At 47.1% G+C, this 21,334-nt stretch overlaps 1 protein-coding gene across 4 annotated transcripts in view; it reads right to left on the bottom strand.

The window, feature by feature from the left end:
* Positions 1-21,334, bottom strand: part of ICA1 (islet cell autoantigen 1) — a 315,337-nt gene that overhangs the window by 102,116 nt on the left and 191,887 nt on the right. For all 4 annotated transcript variants that reach the window (XM_086941905.1, XM_086941907.1, XM_086941906.1 and 1 more), the window contains one exon: positions 8,914-8,973. In XM_086941905.1, the coding sequence (XP_086798031.1) occupies positions 8,914-8,973 (60 nt within the window). The remainder of the gene's footprint in view (positions 1-8,913; positions 8,974-21,334) is intronic.

Raw genomic sequence — 21,334 nt, 5'->3', positions numbered from 1 at the left:
TGTAATTGTATAAGCCCTGTGAGGTTGTAATGCCCTGTGCATTATTGAAATCAATGATAGGTACAGGTGCCCTCTTCCCTCAACATGGCTGCCATAGACCCCTGCTACTGCAGTGTGGTCTTGTTAAGGCGCATTCTAGTTGCCAGGAGCTGGCAGGGACTCCCAACAATGTTGCCATTCCAGCCTGCCCATAGCCAGAATGTTGGAACCTCCTAGAAGCTCCTGGAACCTTCCAGAACAGGGGAGGTGACACCATCTGCGACTTCCAACTGCCAACTGACGCTATATAAGGAAAGGGAGGGAAACTTTCTAGTCAGTTGGGGCATCACTGACCTGGGGAACCCACGCAGGAGTTTTAGGCGGGAGGGCCTAGTTAGGAACCTATGCTACTGGGAGTGACAGGATTTAGGTGCTGCTTCTTAAGCTGGGTGAGGTGTCCTAGACTAGCCCCCTGATCTGGACCGGCGCTAGGGAACCCCAGGGTCCATCTACAGTGACCTGCAGAGGAAGCCTGCCTGCAGCCCCCAACTCAACCCCCCCCTTCAAGAAGCAAGAAACAAGGAACTGATATTTACAAGGGCGCAAATCCATCAAGCGCCAAGAAGAAGAAGTCTAACTGCGCTGACCAGGTACTAGACTGTGCTGCCCCTGCGCCCCTTTGTCCTGACCTGGGTCCCTGCGCTAACCTGCCACTGTTGTGTGGCCTGTCCTGCATCCTCTGGACTACATAATTTACTACCGCTAACTGAACTGCGGTGCCCTTTGATAAGCGCTATTAAAGAAGCTGCCTTCAAGCGTTATAACTGCCTCAGGCGCTGGTCTGTCACGAGCTGCTGTGGCCTGTACTGTTTTGCCCTGCAGCGCTATGCCCCTGTGAAGTGCTGGGTCGTTGGAGACAGTTGCTGCCCTGAGCGCTATATCCTGGAAGCGCCACGAAGTCCCTGTGTGGAGCACTCTTGCCCCCCAAAGCACTGTGGTGCCCTGAAGCCACCTGCCGAGGCGCTGCGGAAGTACTCACTGCCGCCGCTTTGCTGAGGGACGAAATCACCGCCGCAGCCCGGGGGCTCCCGAGGCCTAGTGCTGGTCGCTGCGGCCCGGCGCTCTCTTGTTGGCCCCGGTGCCGCTTTTGTCACCCCCCTCGGCGGCCCCCGGTGTGAGGAGAGGGCCGCCGCAACGTTCCTCGAGGCCATGACAGGCCCAAAGCTGAAATAGAGCACCACGTGACGGGGGCGCGTCAGAGACTCCGCCCCGCCACGCTCCCATTGGCGCAGGTGATTGCGCCCTAGCCGGCTGCGCTGCCATTGGCGGCCGGCTCTACCCGGGGACAATGCCTTACCGATGCCTAATGATATGATTTGCCTACTAAAAGGGGTTACTTACAGAATGGAATGTCTGCCTTTGCTGAATAAGTCAGCTTAATGCCCTGTTGGCGCCTGGTTAAGGGAATGTTACTCTTCCTGCCTGATTCATAGTAAAGTGCTTTATTCTGGCCTAATGAAATGTTGATGCCGGCCTGATTTGCATTGGCCTGCCTATCTTACCTAAAGAAATGCTTTACTTCTGTCAAGGAAAAGATTCATATGACTAAGCCAAGTTTTATACGTTTAAGGCTAGGCTGATACCTAATGTGATGAGGTGCTCATGTTACCGCAGGCACTGTTTCTTACTGCTGTAGAGAAGGGCTCTGAAGTCCTGTAAAATGGTTGCCTAATGAAAGGGTTGGTTTTACCCTACTGAAATGTTTACTCCTAATTAATTAAATGTTTTACTCCTGTCTAGGGTAGGGGTTCCTGAATGCCTACAGTGACATAAGGCGATTTTTTTTATCCCTGCATAGGGAAATGCTCTACTCTTAGTCTTATGTATGGTTTAACCTGACTAATGAAACGTTTCATTCCAGCTAATTGAAGGTTCACTGCGGTGTAAAGAAACGTTATTTCTTTCCTGACAGGATTATTGCAAGGTGCTGCATTGATGATGAATGTTTTTTCGCTTTACCCCATGAAATGTTCTTGATTAATAGGGGTGCTGCTTTGCTTATTTGCATATAGCCAGGTTCTGAGCTGGGATGGTGCAGTGAGATAAATAACGGTGATGGATCAAGCCCTGATCTTTGGACTGGGTAAGAGTGGTCTGCTTAATTCAGACACTCTGTTCATCACCACCCCCTTTTCTGAATCGCTTTGCTTATTCATGCAGCAGGTAATGTGTGGTTTTCACCCTAACAAACTGTTCTTATTCTCACCGGATGAAAAGTTTTCATTCCTATCTAATGTCCAGGTTGTTCCTGCTAAGGAGTTTACTGAAGTGTTCACCCTTGCTTGGTGAGAAGTTAATTGTTTTGCCTACTGAACAGGTTACTTACCTGACATGCTCATCCTTGCCTGATGAGCTGGTTGACCAAGCTAAGTCTTTCATGAAAAGTTCACTGTTAACGGATGAAATGATAATTCTCTAATGGAATGTTATTGCGACATGTTAAATTGGATATTGAACTGCTCCCTTTTCTCCCCTCCTATGAAATGCTTGATGATTAATAGATACTGTGATTTTCCACTCCTGAACCTTAAGCCTATATAAAAGTTATTTGATTTTTAATCAAGCTCACTGGAGTGGCGTCAGTCATTGCGTGCCTCTTATTGTCTCAGTGGTTGCGTGTGCTGTGTAGTCACTTAACACCTTAGCTTTCGGGTGCCTACCTGCTTGTGCCAGGCTACCCCCGGGGAACTGGTGACCCCAGTTCCTACAATTAATAATTGCACTTCATTCCTCTACGTGGACACAAGTTTTATTGGGGGGGATCTCAAAGCCTATCAAGGAAAATATGTACCCACAATGGGCTAAAGCAGGGGTGACTTTTGGCACCTTTACTTTTTCCTATTTATATTAATGATCTGTCGTAGTAGTGTGGGTCGGACCAAAGGTGACTCCCCCCCAATTAGGTCCTCTTAAATTAAGTTGTTTTTTGTATGCAGATGATGCAATAATAATGGATCTAACACCAATTGGGCTACAAAGAAGATTGAGGGAGCTGGTTAAGTACACAGAGGAGCATTTTTTTTTTAATAAATATTTTAAAGAGCAAAGTCACGATTTTTAGTTCTCAGGGGTGTAAAGTGAGAAAAAACCTGAGTTGGTTTTTGGGTAGGGAAAATCTTGAAGTTGTGAAATTTTATCCATATTTAGGAAAAATATTCTCAAACAGGTGCTCTGGTAGCAGACATATGGACCATTGTAAAGGGAAAGCTATTTCACATGCATTTGCAATTAATCGCCTGTACATGCAATGTGGGAAAAGACATTTTTCCCACATCATTGCGGTGTACAAAATAAAAATACCGCCGACATTGAATTATGCAAGTGAAATAGTAGATGAGTGTGAATGGACCAAATTTGAGAAAGTGGAAGGAAAGATTTGGAGCCAAATATGTAATCTGAATTATGCTGCGCCAATAGCGGCACTTAGGCTCGAATTTGGTCTACTGTCAACATATGTGTTCTCAATGGCTGCCTGTTTAAGATGGTGCAATGCTTTGAATAATAGCCCCGATAATCTATTAAGGGCAGCATTGCACAGAGAAATATTCATAAATATGAAGGGGAAAAGTGTAATTTTTAGAAACTACATAAAGGCTTTAACCCTTTCGCTGCTGATGACGAGTTTAGCTCGTCATCACCCACGGGTGTCGTGTGCTGATGACGAGCTGAGCTCGTCATAAGTGAAGCAAAAGAGCAATTTGCAGCACAGCGCAAAAATCCCCGCAGCAGCCATGTGGTTAAGTATGTTTGGTATAGATAAGGAAGGGGCAGCAGTTTTATGTAAAACTGTGTTAAAGCAGATAATTAAGAAGTCAATTTATGTGGTCTCTCGTGAAAGAGATATGATACTATGTTCATTGAATGGGAGGATGGACTGTATTGCGGGGAGTTCTATTGTCAAAAATCCCCAGCCATATGTTCTATGGAACCTGGAACATGGTGTTCGGAGAGTTATTCTGTTGCTAAGATTGAATTTATTACCCCTGAGCGTTGTAACAGGTGCCTGGGAGGGTATTCCCAAAAATAAAAGATTTTGTCATCTGTGTAATTGTGGAATACAAGATTTGAATCATGTTTTGATTGTGTGCCCCGCAATACGACGAAGATACTTAAGGATTGCTTTTTTAAAGTATAATATTTATACAGCTGAACAGGCCCGTAATTGTCTTATGTCTCCTCCATCTGAAATGATGTGTTTTAAAAAATTTCAATTTTTTAAAGAATTTTTAAATGTCCATTAGGAGTGTAGGATTGTAATATTTTTAAGTGAATTGAAAGTTTGAAATACCTTCAAGGTAATTTATTTTCATCCGATGCTATATCTGTTAAATGAAATTGCACTAAGCACTTGCACTTTTTTGTATGACATGAAAATAGTTGTTTAATGTTTTGGGGTCAAAATGTCTGTATAGCTGCTAGGGGAGCGTTGGTAATATCTCTGCCAAATTTTGCACATAGCATTTGCACTTTTCTATTTCAATGGATTGTTTTTCCCCTTTTGCTAAACTCGGATTACTTCTGGTATTGTTTTATGCGAGCATTTTTAAATTTAGGTATTCCTTATTAACTCCTCTGTGTACTTCTTTTTTTTTTTTTAAGGTTCTCCGTATTGCCCATATTGTGTTTCTAGCTGAAAAAGGATCTTTTGTATTGATATGATGTTGCCCAGTGTATAGTTTAGTCCACTGTAGGAAAGGTCCTTTCCCTTAAGTATTGGGACTGTAGTATAAAATTGTACTTTTACTCCGCATTTCTGTATGTAATGAATGATGTTTTATATATGTACTTTGTGGAATTCTTCGGAATTCTAAATCATAATAAATACTAATTGAATTGTGAAGTAAATATGTGCTTGAGACACTAAGAAATTGGGTTACTGGTTAACTCTGCTATGAGCCCAGGTCAATCAGAAACCCACAACATTTGTCAGGTTAAGCCACAAGTAAACCCCAAATTAGCAGGGGCTCAATCCCTTGGTAGCTGGGCATAGAACAGGCAGCTTAACTTAGAGGCAATGTGTAAAGTATCCGTACAACACTTCAAACATTAACACAGTGAAAAACACATCACAAAACGATACCACACTAGGTTGACAACAGAGAAAATTTTAATACATAAAACGAGAACAAAAACAACAAAAATTCAATCGGTTGAACCAGAGTTATGAATTTTTAAAAAATGAAGTATTAAACTGTTGGGTTGGGGAGGAGGGATAGGGGAGAACTTATAAGTTACTCCACATTAATCCCACATGGACTTCATGTACACTGATATGAAGTTAGTGCCTCTGTCAGGCACTACTTCCTTTGAGAATCCTACATGTGCAATTATCCTAAAAAGGATTCTGGCCATCGCAGGTGCAGTCATCAACCTCAGAGGGGTGGCCACTAGGTAGCAAGAGGCGTGGTACACCAAGACCAATATGAACCTGTTATCTAAAGCTGTCTTGGGGTATAATCGTCCAACAATGTCGATGCCTAACCTCTCAAAGGGAGTAGCCTTGACAGATAATGAGCTCAGGGGAGCCGTGTTTTCCTTGACTCCTCTGGCCCGACAATTAGGACAGGACCTGCAGAACACATCTGAAGCAATCTTTATACAGTGCCAACAGAAGTGGGCAAAACCCCTGGCAAAGATCTGGTCTTGCCCCGGATGTCATGAGCCAAACACAAAAGGGAGGTTCTGTAACACTGGGGAACCACCAGCACGCTGGCTGCCCAGATCCAGGAACTTTAGGCTCGCTATATAGGAAGTAATTTTCCCAATAGATCAGGTGATGTTCAGGGGTGTCACCTGCTGCCTGGACATAAGCTTGCCACCGGAAGTACTCTAGTGTGTGGCACTCTTCCTGTGCTTTGCAGAATTCCAACCTGGTGAACTCACCCTCAACTTGCCAACCAGCAGGCTCAGCCAGGTCACCCAGGGCAGGAATGTCCTCCCTGGTTGGATCAGGGGCATCCTCCTCAGGTGCCCAGTCAACCACGACTGCAGGAACTTCAGGGGCTGGTTTCCTGTGTCTCTTCTCTTGCCCTTACTCTTCTTGGAAGCTTCCTGGGCAGTTGTTCGAGGCACCCTGCACTCCTTTTTCAGGCAGCCGTAGACCATGTAGTCATACAGATCCACTTAGACAATGTGTACATCTCTAAGTGTGACCGGAGCTCTACCTCCCTCCATAGTGTGATCCAGGTCGTAGTCCAACAGACAATCCTCAGTTATTTGCGCAACACTCTGAGTATTGGTCTGTGCCAGGATGCGTCACCAGCTCTATGATAAAGCATGTTACTGTTCAGTGTGTGAGGGCAATTTTAACAAACTAAATGGTTTCCCAGTACGTTTTTCCTCCCCCTCCTATTATCCCTTTATTAAAGGGATTTCACATAGTCCTTCTCGTAGAGTGATTTGAAGTGTCTGCTTCGGAGACTGAGGAAAGGCTCAATCCCCGGTCCCTTTCATTTTTGTGTATAGTGTAAAAGGTTTATTTTGCCAGGTTGTAATTATAGTTTAAACAGCACATACAGGCTGCAATGGTAGACCGGAGATGTCTCAAGGGATACTTACGTGGGTGGCACTATCAGTACTGCAGGGTCACTGGTAGCATTTAATTTACAGGCCCTGGGCTCATGTAGTACCACTTTTCTAGTGACTAACAAGTTGACGAATCTTCATGAAATTTGCAAAACAACTTTGCTAGTCACTTCAGTTGCTGTTTGTAAAGTTTCTGGGTGATCCAACAAGTGGGGACTGACAAAAAAAGGTGAGGGGGTCCCAAAACTCGTATTCCCCATGCAATTTTCTGAAGGAATTTTAGACTTGACTACAGTCTGAACCGCTAAATGGTAATATACCAAATTTAGCAGAAAGCTAGATCTTGGTCCAGAGTGTGCTTTTTGTAATTTGGTGTAATCTGCTCAGTAGTTGTGGAGTTATTAAAGTGAAAAGATTGATGTATATCTAGAGATACAGCACTAACAGCAATGCCAAGGTATGCTGGCCGCAACCCAAGACAAAATCTGCAGCTGCCCTTTTTGTGAATCGGGGCTCTGTTCCCAGGGGGGGAAATAAAATATAAAAATGAGAGAAGGGGCTCAGGATTCAGCTACCGTGACCACATGGGAATGATGGATGGCGTCTGTGTGGAACCCCTTTCCAGCCCCCAATTAAAAAAAAAAAACACCCTCACAGACCCACACTTGCACACCTATACAGCCACTCTCAGACCGAAAAAACTCACACCCACTCCCAGACCCACACATGTAGATGTATTTACTCTCGCAACCACACACACCCACACAATGACACACCCACAGCCACTCACACATCCACTCAGACCCACAGAACCACTCACACAGCCACTCCCAGACCCACTGTAAAAGTAAAAACAAACTAGACAGGAGAGAACATATTTGCAATCATTTTCTTTTTTCCAACACTCTTTCCACTCACAACTGTCGCTCACAAGACAGTATCCTTTCTGGTGGAGGATGATGGACACCTGGAGAAACTCAGGTGCCAAGACCCTATCATGATTCATCCCACTTAATCAAATAAGCGGAGAACAATATATACCGCTGCCGTGACAGTGTGGCCGAGGGTCCTCATTAGAAAATTTCCAAGAGACTGGAAAACGACCGCAGTGTTTCATTCTTTTTGGATTATTTAAGTTTTTAGATTTCCACCATGAATGTATTGGTTTGATTGTGTTGTATGTAGGTTAGTTTATGATTTGCCTCTAGTTTCACTTTTCAAATCTCTGAACTCTGAGCAGAGGTTGAAACACTTGTATACATAAATAAAGTATGGCAACACTGCCAACACTGCAGTGGGATATGTGCACAAACATAAAGCAGGTGGGTGAATCAACCAGGTCAAAGGGGGAGCTGCCACTTTTCTAGATGGGTCCTTTTCCCATTGCAGGTTTAAAACTGGTTTCTTGAGTGATGTATGCGCTAGTGGCTTCAGTTATCCTCTCTCGACTTGCATAACTCGTACCCATTGGATTTTTAGACCATTTTAAGCGGGCCAATCCCTAGCAGTTTGGATCTCGGACTTGAGTCAAGTTGACTACCATTTGTCCCTTTAACCTATGCCTGCTCAGGACCATAAACTTTTAAACAAAATATCTCTTAAAAGACAACCCAGCGCAGTAACCAGATAAGTGAACTATGAACATAAAAAATACCAGCAATCTGCAGAGCTGCTCAAGAAAACCATACATTATGCATATCACATTAACCACTCCTTGGTGGTAATCATGCACAACATGCAAACACTTCCCACACAGAATTAAAACAAAGTCGACATGCTTACAACCATACACTCTATACGGTGTATCAGGCTACCCATGTAGGCAACCGTTTCAGTGACCCTGATGGGGTAGCAAGTACCATATGAATGTTGCAATACAACATAAAAGTAACAGTGAATTAAAAACTATTATGCAATCATTCTTCCATTTTTATGGGTCACTGTGGACATTAAGAACTGGTGGACCCAATTGTGGATCTGAAGGCCAAATCAGCCTGGGATTTCATTATGGTGTCTGCCTCCATGTATTAGATGGGAATCTGGGGAGTGTGATGTAATAAAGTTCTATATACATTGACCTAATGCTCCTGCAGTCCCAGTCCTGTGGGTTGCATTTCAGGATGTTGCAGAAGGGATGGAAATTTGCACCTCTCTACTCTGTAAAAAGTGCCAGTGTTCAACCACACCTCAATAAGTGCAGAGACTGAGCACTAGGCATTTCTAGCACATAGTAAGCAGTAAATACTAGTCTCATGAAACATGTATGCACATACAACTAAAAAGGGTACGCAACGGGGAGCTAGAATGCAGCTAGTATCAATCATTGGATCACAGTTTTCAATTACATACCTTTTTCATTACAGAAAGCTTTCTCTTCTGGTTTCAGATCTAACAAGTCATCTAATCCACCTAAATCCAAGAAAAGATGAAGAATGTTTCAGTAATTTAATACATTATTCAAAATATTTTCTGTATGGGCTCTCAGCATTCCACCTAAGAATTTGATTTTGCTAACCATTTTGATTAAACACAGTCAAAACAAATTGTGATGCAGAAACACAGCCATAATCTTACATAAGCAAAAGCTTGCTTTAAAAACAAATTAACAAAAAAAAAATCATAGCTGCCTTAGATTACAACCACAGCACTTCATTCATGTGTTCCACTGCAAAACATTTAGTGTCTGCTCCCACATATTTACAGTGTCTTGGCACTGTAATCAACACTGTTACTATTAGAAAAATGAATTTGTTCGACTTTGGAAGGAAAACAATTGAGTTTGTGACCTACAGGTTACACACTGATACTGGAGTCATGTGGCCAAACTGACTGAGCTACCTTGCTGCCTAGCCCATCTTTTTCAAAGTATAGTCATCTAGTAAAGAATTATTCTGTATTTTAGAACCATGTGGATGCCACATAATGTGTTTGAAGATGCAAACTAGGAGGTGCACTACAGACATTCTCTCTTAGGTATGAGCTGATCCTGCTTTACCAGCCTTCAAGGGTATGCTTGGGAAATCTCTTGTATTGCTCTAATCTGACATCAATCAATCAATCAATCAATCAATCAATCAATCAATCAATGCAGCCACTGGGGCAGAACTGGTACCTAAACCAGGCCTTAAACGAATCCAGCTAGCATTTAGCACTTCAGGATATTTAGAAAGCCGGTGAGCCAGAACTTGCTACCAATATTAGTGACTGCTGGTAAAATGGAAGAGGATCCTATAGTGAACTTCTACCCTTGGGTCCAAGTCTGACTTCTTTAGAGGGGGTTTCATGACCCCTTTCTTCCATCCTCTAGGAACACAAGACAAAAACCGGTGTTAAAGAAAAAGGTAAAGTAGGTGTAACAACTGTAGAGTTCTGACTCAACATACACCATCTGGGGAGCCTGACAAACCACAGGTAAGCAAAGAGGAAACCTCTTCCATACTCATTGGAAGAACCGTTAGAAGAGTGACACAGGGAAAAGGCTTGTAAGATGCTCCATGAGATAGGATGAAGCTGAGCAATACAATCAGGAATGGCCTTTATATCGAGAGTTAAAAAACAAGACCAAATTGTCACAAGTAACTTGGGAGAGGTAAGTTACTTTGACACAGGGCAGGCTGGTGAGATGAGACTGCCTGGAAATAGCCTTTGAGAAGTTGGAGGGCTGAGAAATCGACTTTAAAATAGTAGAGGTCTTAATAGCAAATAGAGACAATTTGTAATGCACGAGTTGTTGACATATGTGATGCTTTGAAAGTTGAAGTAATTGTAATGCATGAGTTGTTAACATATATGTAATGCTTTGAATGTTGAAGTATGAGTGTGTGTGTACACAAATAAGTGTGTTTTGGTAAATGCAAATTTGTATATTGTTTTTACCAAGGATTATAGTCCGGTTTCTCTTTCTCTGATCTTAAACGGAAATGCCTAGACTACCACCAGCCTGTTAAGCATCAAAGTATCATTCGTGAGAGAGTCTATCAGATCATGTTTAGCACTTGATACCGCCTACTAGCAGCTTCAAGGCACCAAGCAGCCACAGAGGTGAAATAAAGGGCCTCATTTAGAGTTTGGCAGGTGGGAGCACCTCTGTGATACCACTGCCAGGCTACACTTGCCGCTCCCAGATTCCAGTTAAAAATGCCAGAAGGGCATTGTTAACAACAGTTGAACCTCCATTGGCTTTGCTAGTGTAAGCCACTGACACGTCTGGCAAGGGGCCGCCAAGTCATAATGGTGGTTGTCCCATTTTGTTGGGGGCAAGATTATCATCATAATTTTACCTGCCAGAAACCTGGTGGATACAGGAAGGTAAACAGCAGAGCAGACCCCCACACTGAGGAGAATGCTCCATGGACATCAGGCCATCAGTGTTTGTATTATGAAAACAAACTTCTACTTTGAGTGGGCTTTTTCTCAATACAAAGAAGTTTTCTAAAAATAGTGTTAACTCAGCAAACCTGCAGTGTTCTGAAAGGTGCAGGACTATTGCAGCCCTCATCACAGTACAGCCATCCCAGCCAGGCAGGTAGGGCTCTTTAAATAGGGCAGATTGTCCTCTGCCTGAGAGAGGAGGTCATCCACACCCTGTCAAATCTGCTGACGGTCAACCAGGTTCTATATGTCCTCAGAAGCATGGTTCACAAGGTTATAGCTGGCAGGGCATTTGACATATCCGGTAGGTCTGGTGGTCTTTGTGCATCTTTAAGGTCAACAGATCTTAATTTTCTATTTAATGTTCATCTGGTATGACGTAATCACAGAGCAAGAGCAAAGACAGAGCTGGTGCATGTAGGAAAATGGACAACAACAACAAAAAGATAGGCACTCTCACTGTCCTTGTCCACAAGACACACTCACCCTCCCTCTGTTTATATGCAATTGTTTTGTCAAGTCAAGGGCAAAGGTGAGGATGTATTAAAGGTTATGAGGTTACAGCAGGTAGAAAAATGGGCACATGAGGTGGGCTTGGCACCACAAACAGACACTAACATACTGTAAGCCATGTGCATGGATGATTTCATCATGACAAAAACACAAAGACTGATTTAGAGACTAAGGCCAAGACCCTCACTTCCGTAAAATTCAGGTGATAATTGGTGCATACAGTAAATACAGCTACACAGGTGTGGGGGGATTTAATGGGAAACATAATTAACGTCTCCCAAGTTTCCCATCACTACAAGAAGTGCATACACATCAAATTATGTGCACTACATCAGATTCTTGCAGGACTCTTTCCGCGCCCTCTGAAGCAAAGCACAAAACAGTTGGAGGTACCAGTGTGCAACTGTAATTTGGGACATTTTTAGATACTGAGTAGAGACAACTGTACAGATCAGACAGTTGGAAGGGAAGGCAGTGAGGAATCTGTGCTTGGAAAGCATTCACAAGAAAGAGCGTTCCTGAAAGATTGTTCACTTTGACAGACCTTTTCTGCACAGCTTTACTTTTCTTTACCCGGGAGAACGCCACAAAGAGTGGTTTCTCCAAGCAATAGTCTTTGGTGCAATAAATGGTCCAGGCTTAAAGCTCTTGTGGGGTCCAGCAGATGGAGTCTCTCCTCCCTTTTTTAGAGGTGAGTCAGGGTAGAGAACACTGGGTGGGTGCTGAATTACCCAATGTGAAAAGTAGTCACAACTTTCGACAAGAAGGCTGCCTAGGACTCTGCATCAGTTTGTGTGGAAAAAGATGGTGTAGTGCAGTGGAATGCAAATGCTACTTACCAGTATGCATCTGTTCTTGGCATGTAGGGCTGCTGACATTCATATCTGTGCATAGTCCGCCACCTAGTGTTGGGTCCGGATGATTGCACATTGTTGTCCTGGAAGAGTCTTCGAAGTATCACGAGATAGGTGGCTCCTCCCCTGGACTACAGTGCGCATGGGCATCGCCTCCATCCCCAGATTGTTTTTAGCCATAGGCAGAGATGGAGTGAAGAAGTGAGTGATGACCATGCTATGAGCATATGTTTGTATATGAATACATACTGCAGCTGCTACAGGCGCCGGGGAGGAGGGTGGGCGATATGAATGTCAGCAGCCCTACATGCCAAGAACAGATGCATACTGGTAAGTAGCATTTGCAGTTCGAGGCATGTGGGCTGCTGAATTCATATCTGTGCATAGAATACATAGCAGTCCCTCCATTAGCGGCGGCCGCCCGTGCCAGCTGCAGCAGTCTGAAAAAGCGTTTTTAGAACAGCCTGACCAACAGCTGCCTGTTGTTTTGAATGCACGTCTACACAGTAGTGCTTAGTGAAAGTATGAGTGGTAGACCATGTGGCTGCTCTACAGATGTCTTCTAAGGGAATGTTACCTAAGAACGCCATAGAGGCCCCCAACTTCCTAGTGGAGTGGGCCCTCGGTGGTATAGTGAGAGTGCGCTTTGCTTTAGCGTAGCAGATCTGAATGCACTTTACTATCCATCTAGCTATTCCTGCTTTGGAGATTGCATTTCCCTTGTGTTGTGTGGCAAAAGCAACAAAAAGTTGTTTGGTTTTGCGGAAATCTTTTGTCCTGTCCACATAATACATCAAGGCTCTCTTCACATCAAGGGTGTGGAGCATCCGCTCCGCCAGCGTCTCTGGGTTTTGGAAGAACACCGGCAATTCAATAGTCTGGTTTATGTGAAACTGCGAGACCACTTTGGGTAAGAACTTAGGGTTAGTGCGGAGCACCACCCTGTTGGCATGTACCTGGAAGAAGGGTTCTTGGATGGTGAGCGCCTGCAGTTCGCTAACCCTCCGTAGCGATGTGATTGCTACCAAGAACGCCACCTTCCAGGTCAGAAACTGCAGCTCGCAAGAGTGTAGTGGCTCAAAGGGAGGACCCATCAGCCTTGTAAGAACCACATTGAGGTTCCATTCGGGAGCTGGTGGAGTCCTTGGTGGAATGACTCTTTTGAGGCCTTCCAGAAAAGCCTTGATAGCAGGGACCTTAAAGAGTGACAGGTGTTGCCTATTTTGGAGGTATGCTGCCATAGCCGACAGGTGAATGCGGATGGAAGAGTAAGCTAGATTACACCGATACAGGTGAAAGAGGTAACATATGATGTTTTGAATGGAAGCGTCTAGCGGGTCAATGCTGTGCTCCACACAGTAGACGACAAACCTCTTCCATTTAGCCGCATAACAAGCTCTAGTAGTGGGCTTTCTCGCCTCCCGAATGATGTCCATGCAATCGGGAGGAAGATTGAGGTAGCCAAACTCTAGGACTTCAGGAGCCAGATCGCCAGGTTGAGCTGTTGCGGATCTGGGTGCTGAATGTCGCCATGGCTCTGCGTCAAAAGGCTGGGAGTGAGATGAAGCCTTTGATGCGGTACCACGGAGAGTTCCAGAAACGTGGTGTACCATGGTTGGCGAGCCCACGTTGGAGCAACCAGGATGAGCGTCATCGAGTGTTGCCTGAGCTTGCGTGCCACCAGCGGTATCAGAGGTGCTGGGGGAAAAGCGTACGCAAATCTGCCTGACCAGTTCATCCACATCGCATTGCCCTGTGATTGGGGGTGTGGGAACCTGGCGGCGAAGCTTTGGCATTTTGCGTTCTCCTTTGTGGCGAACAGGTCTATCTCTGGATGACCCCACCTTTGGAAGTACGGTTGGAGTACTGATGGATGTAACTCCCACTCGTGCATCTGATGGCTGTGTCTGCTGAGCAGATCCGCCATCTGGTTGTCCTTGCCTGGGAGATGTTCTGCCATGAGGAAGATGTTCCTCTGAATGGCCCACCTCCACATGCTCTGAGCCAGATGAGACAGCTGTGGAGAGTGTGTTCCCCCCTGCTTCTGGATGTAGTACATGGCCGTCATGTTGTCCGTCCGGATCAACACGACCTTGTTGCACAGATGTACTTTGAACGCCTTTAAGGCCATGAAGATTGCCATCAATTCCAACACATTGATGTGCATCTTCCTTTGCTGAAGTGTCCATAGTCCCTGCACCGTGTAATGGAGTACATGCGCTCCCCATCCCTGGAGAGAGGCGTCCGTTGTCAGGATGATCTGTGGGACAGGCTCTTGGAATGGTCGGCCCTTGCAAAGGTTCAGTGGATTCCACCAATGCAGAGAGTCGTACGCCCGACCGCTCACCAACACTAGGTCTGTCAGTTGCCCATGAGCCTGAGTCCACTGACGTGCCAGGCACTCCTGAAGCGGACGCATATGTAGTCTCGCGTGCGGGACAATGGAGATGCAGGAGGCCATCATGCCTATCAGCTGCATGAATACCTTCGCTGGAAGCGAGGTTTGGGGTCTGAATCTTTGGATCAGCGCCTGGATACTGGCGATTCTCACCGAACTCGGCTGCGCAGTGGCTGCCAGAGTGTCGATTGTCGCGCCCAGATACTGTCGCACGTGGGCGGGCTGGAGATGGGACTTTGGGTAGTTCAGAGAGAATCCCAGATCGTGCAGGAGGTGAATGGTGCGTGACACGTGGTCTACGCACTGCTGTTCCGTCTTTGCCTGAATAAGCCAGTCGTCTAGGTATGGAAAGACATGGACGTGCTGGCGACGGAGATGCGCTGCTACAGTCGCTAGGCATTTGGTGAAAACTCGTGGTGCCGTGGTGACCCCGAACGGCAGGACTCTGAACTGGTAATGCTGGTCTAAGATCTTGAATCTGAGATACTTCCTGTGTGATGGATGCAGGGGAATATGGAAATAGGCATCCTTCAGATCCAGCGTTGCTAGGAAGTCCCCTCGTTGAAGCAGGGGAAGCACCTGCTGCAATGTGAGCATATGGAAGTGCTCTGAGTTGATGTACCAGTTCAGGGGCCTGAGGTCTAGGATCGGCCTGAGTGATCCGTCCTTTTTGGGGATTAGAAAATACAGGGAGTAAACCCCTGTTCCCCGTTCTTGCAATGGAACGAGCTCTATCGCCCCTTTTTGCAGCATGATTAGTACTTCTTGCTGCAACAAGGTCAAGTGCTCTTCGGACATAGCACGGCCTCTTGGCGGTATGTCCGGTGGAATGGACGTAAGTTCTAGACAGTACCCGTACTGGATAAGGGACCTCACCCACCTGTCCGTGGTGATGGACCTCCACGCCGGCAGGAACTGCTGTAGTCGCCCCCCGACAGGTGTCGTGTGATCGGGGGGAAGTGACAAGACGTCACTGCTTGTTGGAGGCGGTGGACCTGGAGGCATTGTTTCCACGTCCTCTGCCTTTGATATTATTGCCTCTGTAGCCACCCCTGCCCTTGTTGTTGTTATACGAGGACTGGGTGTTACCCTTGTAATATTGCGTGGGCTGGGATGCCTGGCCTCTTGAGGTGCCTCTTGAATTGGAGCGGCGAAAGGAACCACCCCGAAACTGCTGACTTTGTAAAGCCCCCATAGACTTGGCAGTTTCGGTATCTTTCTTCATTTTTTCTAGGGAGGCATCCACCTCAGGGCCGAACAGATGGTCAGGATTCACCGGTTGACCCAGTAATGTGGTTTGTATATCGGGCTTGAACCCGGAAATTCGAAGCCAGGCATGGCGTCTAAGTAACACGCTTGTATTGATAGCCCTGGAGGCAGTGTCTGCCACATCTAGGGCACATTTGATGGATGCATTAGTAATGAGTTTACCCTCCTGAATGAGCATCTCCCCCGCCTCTTTGTAGTGGTCAGGCAAGTGTTGTAGGATGGCCTCTAAGGTGTCATAATGGGCCCTATCATAACGTGCAAGCAGGGCTTGGGTGTTAGAGATCCTCCAGATGTTTGCTGCCTGTGCAGCAATGCGTTTGCCTGATGCCTCAAAGATTTTTGACTCTTTGTCTGGGGGAGGAGCATCACCAGTAGACTGCGAATTCGCCCTCTTTCGTGCGTTGGACACCACCAGGGAGTCCAATGGCAAATGTCCCTTAATATACGTGGGATCCGTGGGCGCCGCCTTATACTTCCTGTCGATGCGAGGATTGACCACCCGCGCCCGGGTGGGCTCCTTGAATACCTCCTGTGCATGCTTCAGCACTCCTTTGAGCATAGGTAGCGTCTTGACTTGCTTCTCGGCTACCGAGAAGGTGTCGACTAAGAAGTCCGCATCCACAGGGTCCGAGTGCAGTTCGACGTCATGGTTCGCTGCAGCTCTCTCTATTAATGCATTAAACGCCGCCGAGTCCTCCGTCGGGGACGTCTTCGCGGCGAAAAGTTGAGTGTCCTGGCCTGACTGCAGGTCATCCGTGTCGCCTCCTGCCGTCCAGGGCACCTGCTCCTCTTCCGGATCCGAGTACGCCGGATAGTTGTACTCGTCGTACTCCTCGTCCACATCAGGCACTGGGGAATGGGCCGGCGAGCGTTCCGTGGCTTGTGGAGACAGAGGTTCCATCAGAGCCGAAGAGTCCGCAGAGTACTTTTTGCTCTTAAGTGGAATCCTAAAAGGTTCCAAAGGCGGCTCCGACGTAATCTTTCGCTTGAGGAGCGACAATTTTCCGGTGTTGGCGTCGATGGTCACCTCTCGACGTTCCTCCACCGCGAGCGGCTGGAGCCGAAGCTTCGACACCACCAAGGCAGCTTTCGGCGTCAACACTTCCTGAGAATGTCCGCCCTGCTTAGGCGCGAAGGCCTTCGGCGCCGACTTGGGAGGAAGGGTAAAACGGATGGGCGTTTGTTCCCTGGCAGGCTTCGGCGCCGGCCTAGGCACGACAGTGTCCTGGCTGGGAACCACAGTGGCCTGTTGGATCCGCTTCAAGGATTCTCCCACCTTCTTTGTAAGGGATGCCGAGGGCTGAACCATCTCGAGCGACTCTTCGTCTCCGAGAGCCCGGTCGCCGGCAGACCTCTTCTTCGGTGCCGACGCCCCCTGGCCTGTCGCCCCATCGGCGTGACGCTTCTTCGAAGCCGTTTTCGGGTCCGCGACCCCTTTCGGTGCCGACGCGGCCGCGTCGGAAGTCTTCACCTTCGGTGCCGACCCAGAGGACTTCGGGTCGGCCATCTTGGCGTGCCTCTTCGAGTCGGCCATTTTGGGTTTCGTGGAAGTTGACGCCTCCAGAACCTTCTTTACCAACGCCAGTTTCGGTTTCGGTTTCGCATCCGAGGGTGCGGGACCGGTTGGCTTCACTTTCGTTTTCTTGCTAGAAATGTCCGTGACCGGGCCCGGAGGCGGGGACGTAGGACTTAAAGTAAGATCTCGGGTAAGGCCCGAAGGCGATCCCTCGACCTGGGCCGTATGACGGGGGGAAACCCCGGAGTCCGGTTGGGGATGCTCTTCCTCTGAGCTATCTCCCATCGTGGCACAAATCAGTTCGTCGTCCCCTACCTCACCGGAGACTTCGTCGCAGGCCTCCTCGTCCGCGTGGTAGGTCTCTTCCTCGGACGCGGGGCCAGAGTCCGACTCTTGCACGTCGTCATCCTCCTCGATCGATTCCTGAAAGATGTCATCAGGTGGGGGTGCCGAAGCCGACAACTGTGCCTGGAGTCGATTAGCACGGCGAATCTTCAAAGTTTTCTTACTCCTAAACTTTGAACACGCCATGCAGGTGTCTTCACGGTGATCCGGTGACAAGCATGTGTTGCACACGGGGTGCACGTCGAGGTGCGAATATTTCGAGTGACATAGCGGACACTTCTTGAATGGAGTCCGCTCCATAGCAAATGCGGTAGTGTAGGCCCGTCCGCGTCGAAGCACGTGGAAGGGCAGTAGGAGATTGGAGCTGAGAGTCAGTAAGAGAACCCGAACGCAACTATACCGACGCCCAGCCTAAAGACCTTTTGGTCTCAAGTATAATCGAACAACTATCGGTTCCGAAGGAGGGAACCGAAAACACATCCGAACCCTATGGCGGAAAAAAACAATCTGGGGATGGAGGCGATGCCCATGCGCACTGTAGTCCAGGGGAGGAGCCACCTATCTCGTGATACTTCGAAGACTCTTCCAGGACAACAATGTGCAATCATCCGGACCCAACACTAGGTGGCGGACTATGCACAGATATGAATTCAGCAGCCCACATGCCTCGAACCAGAGAGAGCCTGTAGCTCACTCACGCAATGAGAGGAAGTGACTGATAACAGAAAAGACAACAGAACAACTTGAAAAGGGTCGACCCTGCAGACTTCACACCAGGTCACAAATTGGTCACAGTGCCTGGCATAAATAGACTTTGTTGAAGCGCACCTGGTATCTAGGATGGCATCCTCAACTTCGGTTTGCAAATCAAGCACAGTCAACTGCCAACATGTTCTGGGCACCACACTCTCCCTGCCTGACTGGGGCCACCTAGAAGACTAGGGCTTAGCCATTCTTGATTTTTCTTCAGAATTTTGAGCAGGAGAGGCAGAGGCTGGAAGACAAACAGGAGTTGTGTGTCCCACCAACTCAAAATACCTCTCATAGTTGGGATTTTTCTTGGGAATGCCAGTGCATAAAAGTCTGGAGACTGCTGGTTCTCAATGGTGGCGAAAAGATCTAGCCAAATTTTCCACCTGTTGATAGAAGACACCCGTACCACCATGGGGGGCAGCCAACATCTGCAATCCGCCAAGGTTCCGCTGGCTGGGCATTTCCGCTCGGACGTATGATGCTCCCTCCATGTTGTTTATAATCTGGGAGATGGCTTCACTTTCCAACTACCTCCAAATGTGTAGCGCATCCTGGCAATGGACTCAAGACCCTACTACTTGTTGCAATACCACATGGCAGTGGTATTCTCGGCAAGAACCTGTACCAGCCTCACCTTGATGGGCTTTAGAGTGAGGCAAATAGTCCACAACTCCAAAAGATGGATTGAGAGTCTGGTTTCTGCCGGAGAACAGAGCCATCTTGTATCAAACTCACCTAGATGAGCTCCCCAACCCAGATGCATCCATCACTAATGTCAGTTATGGGTGGGGAAAGAAAAATCAAGTCGCTGGTCAAACCTGGATGACATTCAACAGATCTCCTTGGTGCTGTGCCCACTGACACTTCAGATCCCACGACGAGCCTGTACATCTCACCTGGCGATGCAGACCAGCAGGGTGCATGAAGCTAAATGGACAAGTAGCCTCAGAGCTGCTCTCACTGAGTTGCAGGGCAGAGGCTGAAACATCAGGGTGATAGCCCAGGTTTCCTAGACTCATTGCAATGGCAGAAAGGCCCTGAACTGCACTGTGTTCGTAAAAAAACGCCTCTAAAATGAAGCCTCTGCAAAGGAGTCAGGAGGGACTTCTGCTAGTCCTATTGAACAGGTGCCAGGTCTGAAACTCCCCACCGCATTTTTTAAATGTAATCAGCTTTTTGTATCCAGAGTGAATTACAAAAACAATCCAAAAGGAAAAAATATATATAGAACAGCTTGGTAAAGTTACAAAACAAAAACAGGCAGAGAATTCTCAAGGTTACAGTATTCAAATCTGTATTTTGATAATCATCAGTCGTAGAATGGAGTTCAGCAGATGTTTCTGGGTCCAATGCATTTTACAGGAAGCGATGGACAAAGAAACAATATTTAGATTCAATGTCAGGGAAAAGACATGTGTCGGCCAAGTGGCCATCAACCACCAAGGGGGCCAGAATCAGTAAATCGGAGTATAAAACCGCCATTTGAAGGTATCTGCAGGTGTAGAGGAGGCTAGCACAGCAGAAGCTACAATTGGGTCTATGAATGAGGAAGAGATCATTGGAAAGGGCGGAGGGGTTGAGAAATCTACACTGGGCTAGAGCAGAACAGCATTAATTGCCAGTAAAGGGCAAGTTAATCATGGCAGTAAGCAGCATAATGTGGGCAGTTTTTGAAAGGGGGAGGTGGGGGAGGGGTGTGTGACAAAAGCACATACGGATCGTATCTCTACCTTTATCCAGTACCAATGGGGAGCAACCCTCACATAGCCCAGCAGGGCCACAAGGGGAGTCCTACAGGGCCAGTGTTCTGTTATGGCAGCAATAGCACTGTATAGTCAAGTCAAGTCAAGTCAGAGAATTTATATAGCGCACTACCTACCCATAGGGTCTCAAGGCGCTTAGAAAGGGGAGGAGGATTATTTGTCAAATATCCATGTTTTAAGTTGTTTTCTGAATGCTAGGTGGTTCTGGGTGAGGCGAAGGTAGGCGGGGAGTGAGTTCCATGTTTTAGCAGCCAGGTATGAGAAGGATCTGCCTCCCATGGTGGTCCTGTTGATGCGAGGTACAGTGGCGAGGGCTTGGTTGGAAGAACGTAGTTGGCGGGAGGGGGTGTAGAAGGACAGTCGTGAGTTGAGGCATTCTGGTCCGATGTCGTAGAGTGATTTGTGTGCGTGAGTTAGCAGTCGGAAAGTGATTCTCTTATTGACGGGTAGCCAGTGGAGGTCTTTCAGGTGACAGGAGATGTGTTCGTTGCGCGGGATGTCTAATATGATCCTGGCTGAGGCGTTTTGGATTCGTTGGAGTTTCTTCTGGAGTTTAGCGGTAGTACCTGCGTAGAGGGTGTTTCCGTAGTCCAGTCGGCTCGTGACTAGAGCATGGGTGACTGTTTTCCTTGTTTCGGTGGGGATCCAGCGAAATGTTTTTCTGAGCATGCGAAGAATGTTGAAGCAGGATGAGGATACGGCGCTGACTTGTCTGTTCATTGAGAGTGAAGAATCCAGGATGACGCCAAGGTTCCGTGCGTGGTCTGTCGGGATGGGTGCTTTTCCAAGGGCTTCCGGCCACCAGGAGTCGTCCCATGCAGAGGGGGATGTACCTAAGATGAGGACTTCTGTTTTGTCTGAGTTCAGTTTCAGACGGCTTTGTTTCATCCATTCGGCAACTTCTTTCATTCCTTCGTGTAGGTTAGTTTTGGCGGTGCTGGGGTCATTGGTGAGAGAAAGGATAAGTTGAGTGTCATCCGCGTAAGAG

The sequence above is a fragment of the Lissotriton vulgaris genome, chromosome 10 (genome assembly GCF_964263255.1).
Source record: "Lissotriton vulgaris chromosome 10, aLisVul1.2, whole genome shotgun sequence".
Classification (NCBI taxonomy): Eukaryota; Metazoa; Chordata; class Amphibia; order Caudata; family Salamandridae; genus Lissotriton; species Lissotriton vulgaris.
Note: the sequence above shows the minus strand (reverse complement) of the source record. Positions and strands in the feature narration are given on the sequence as shown.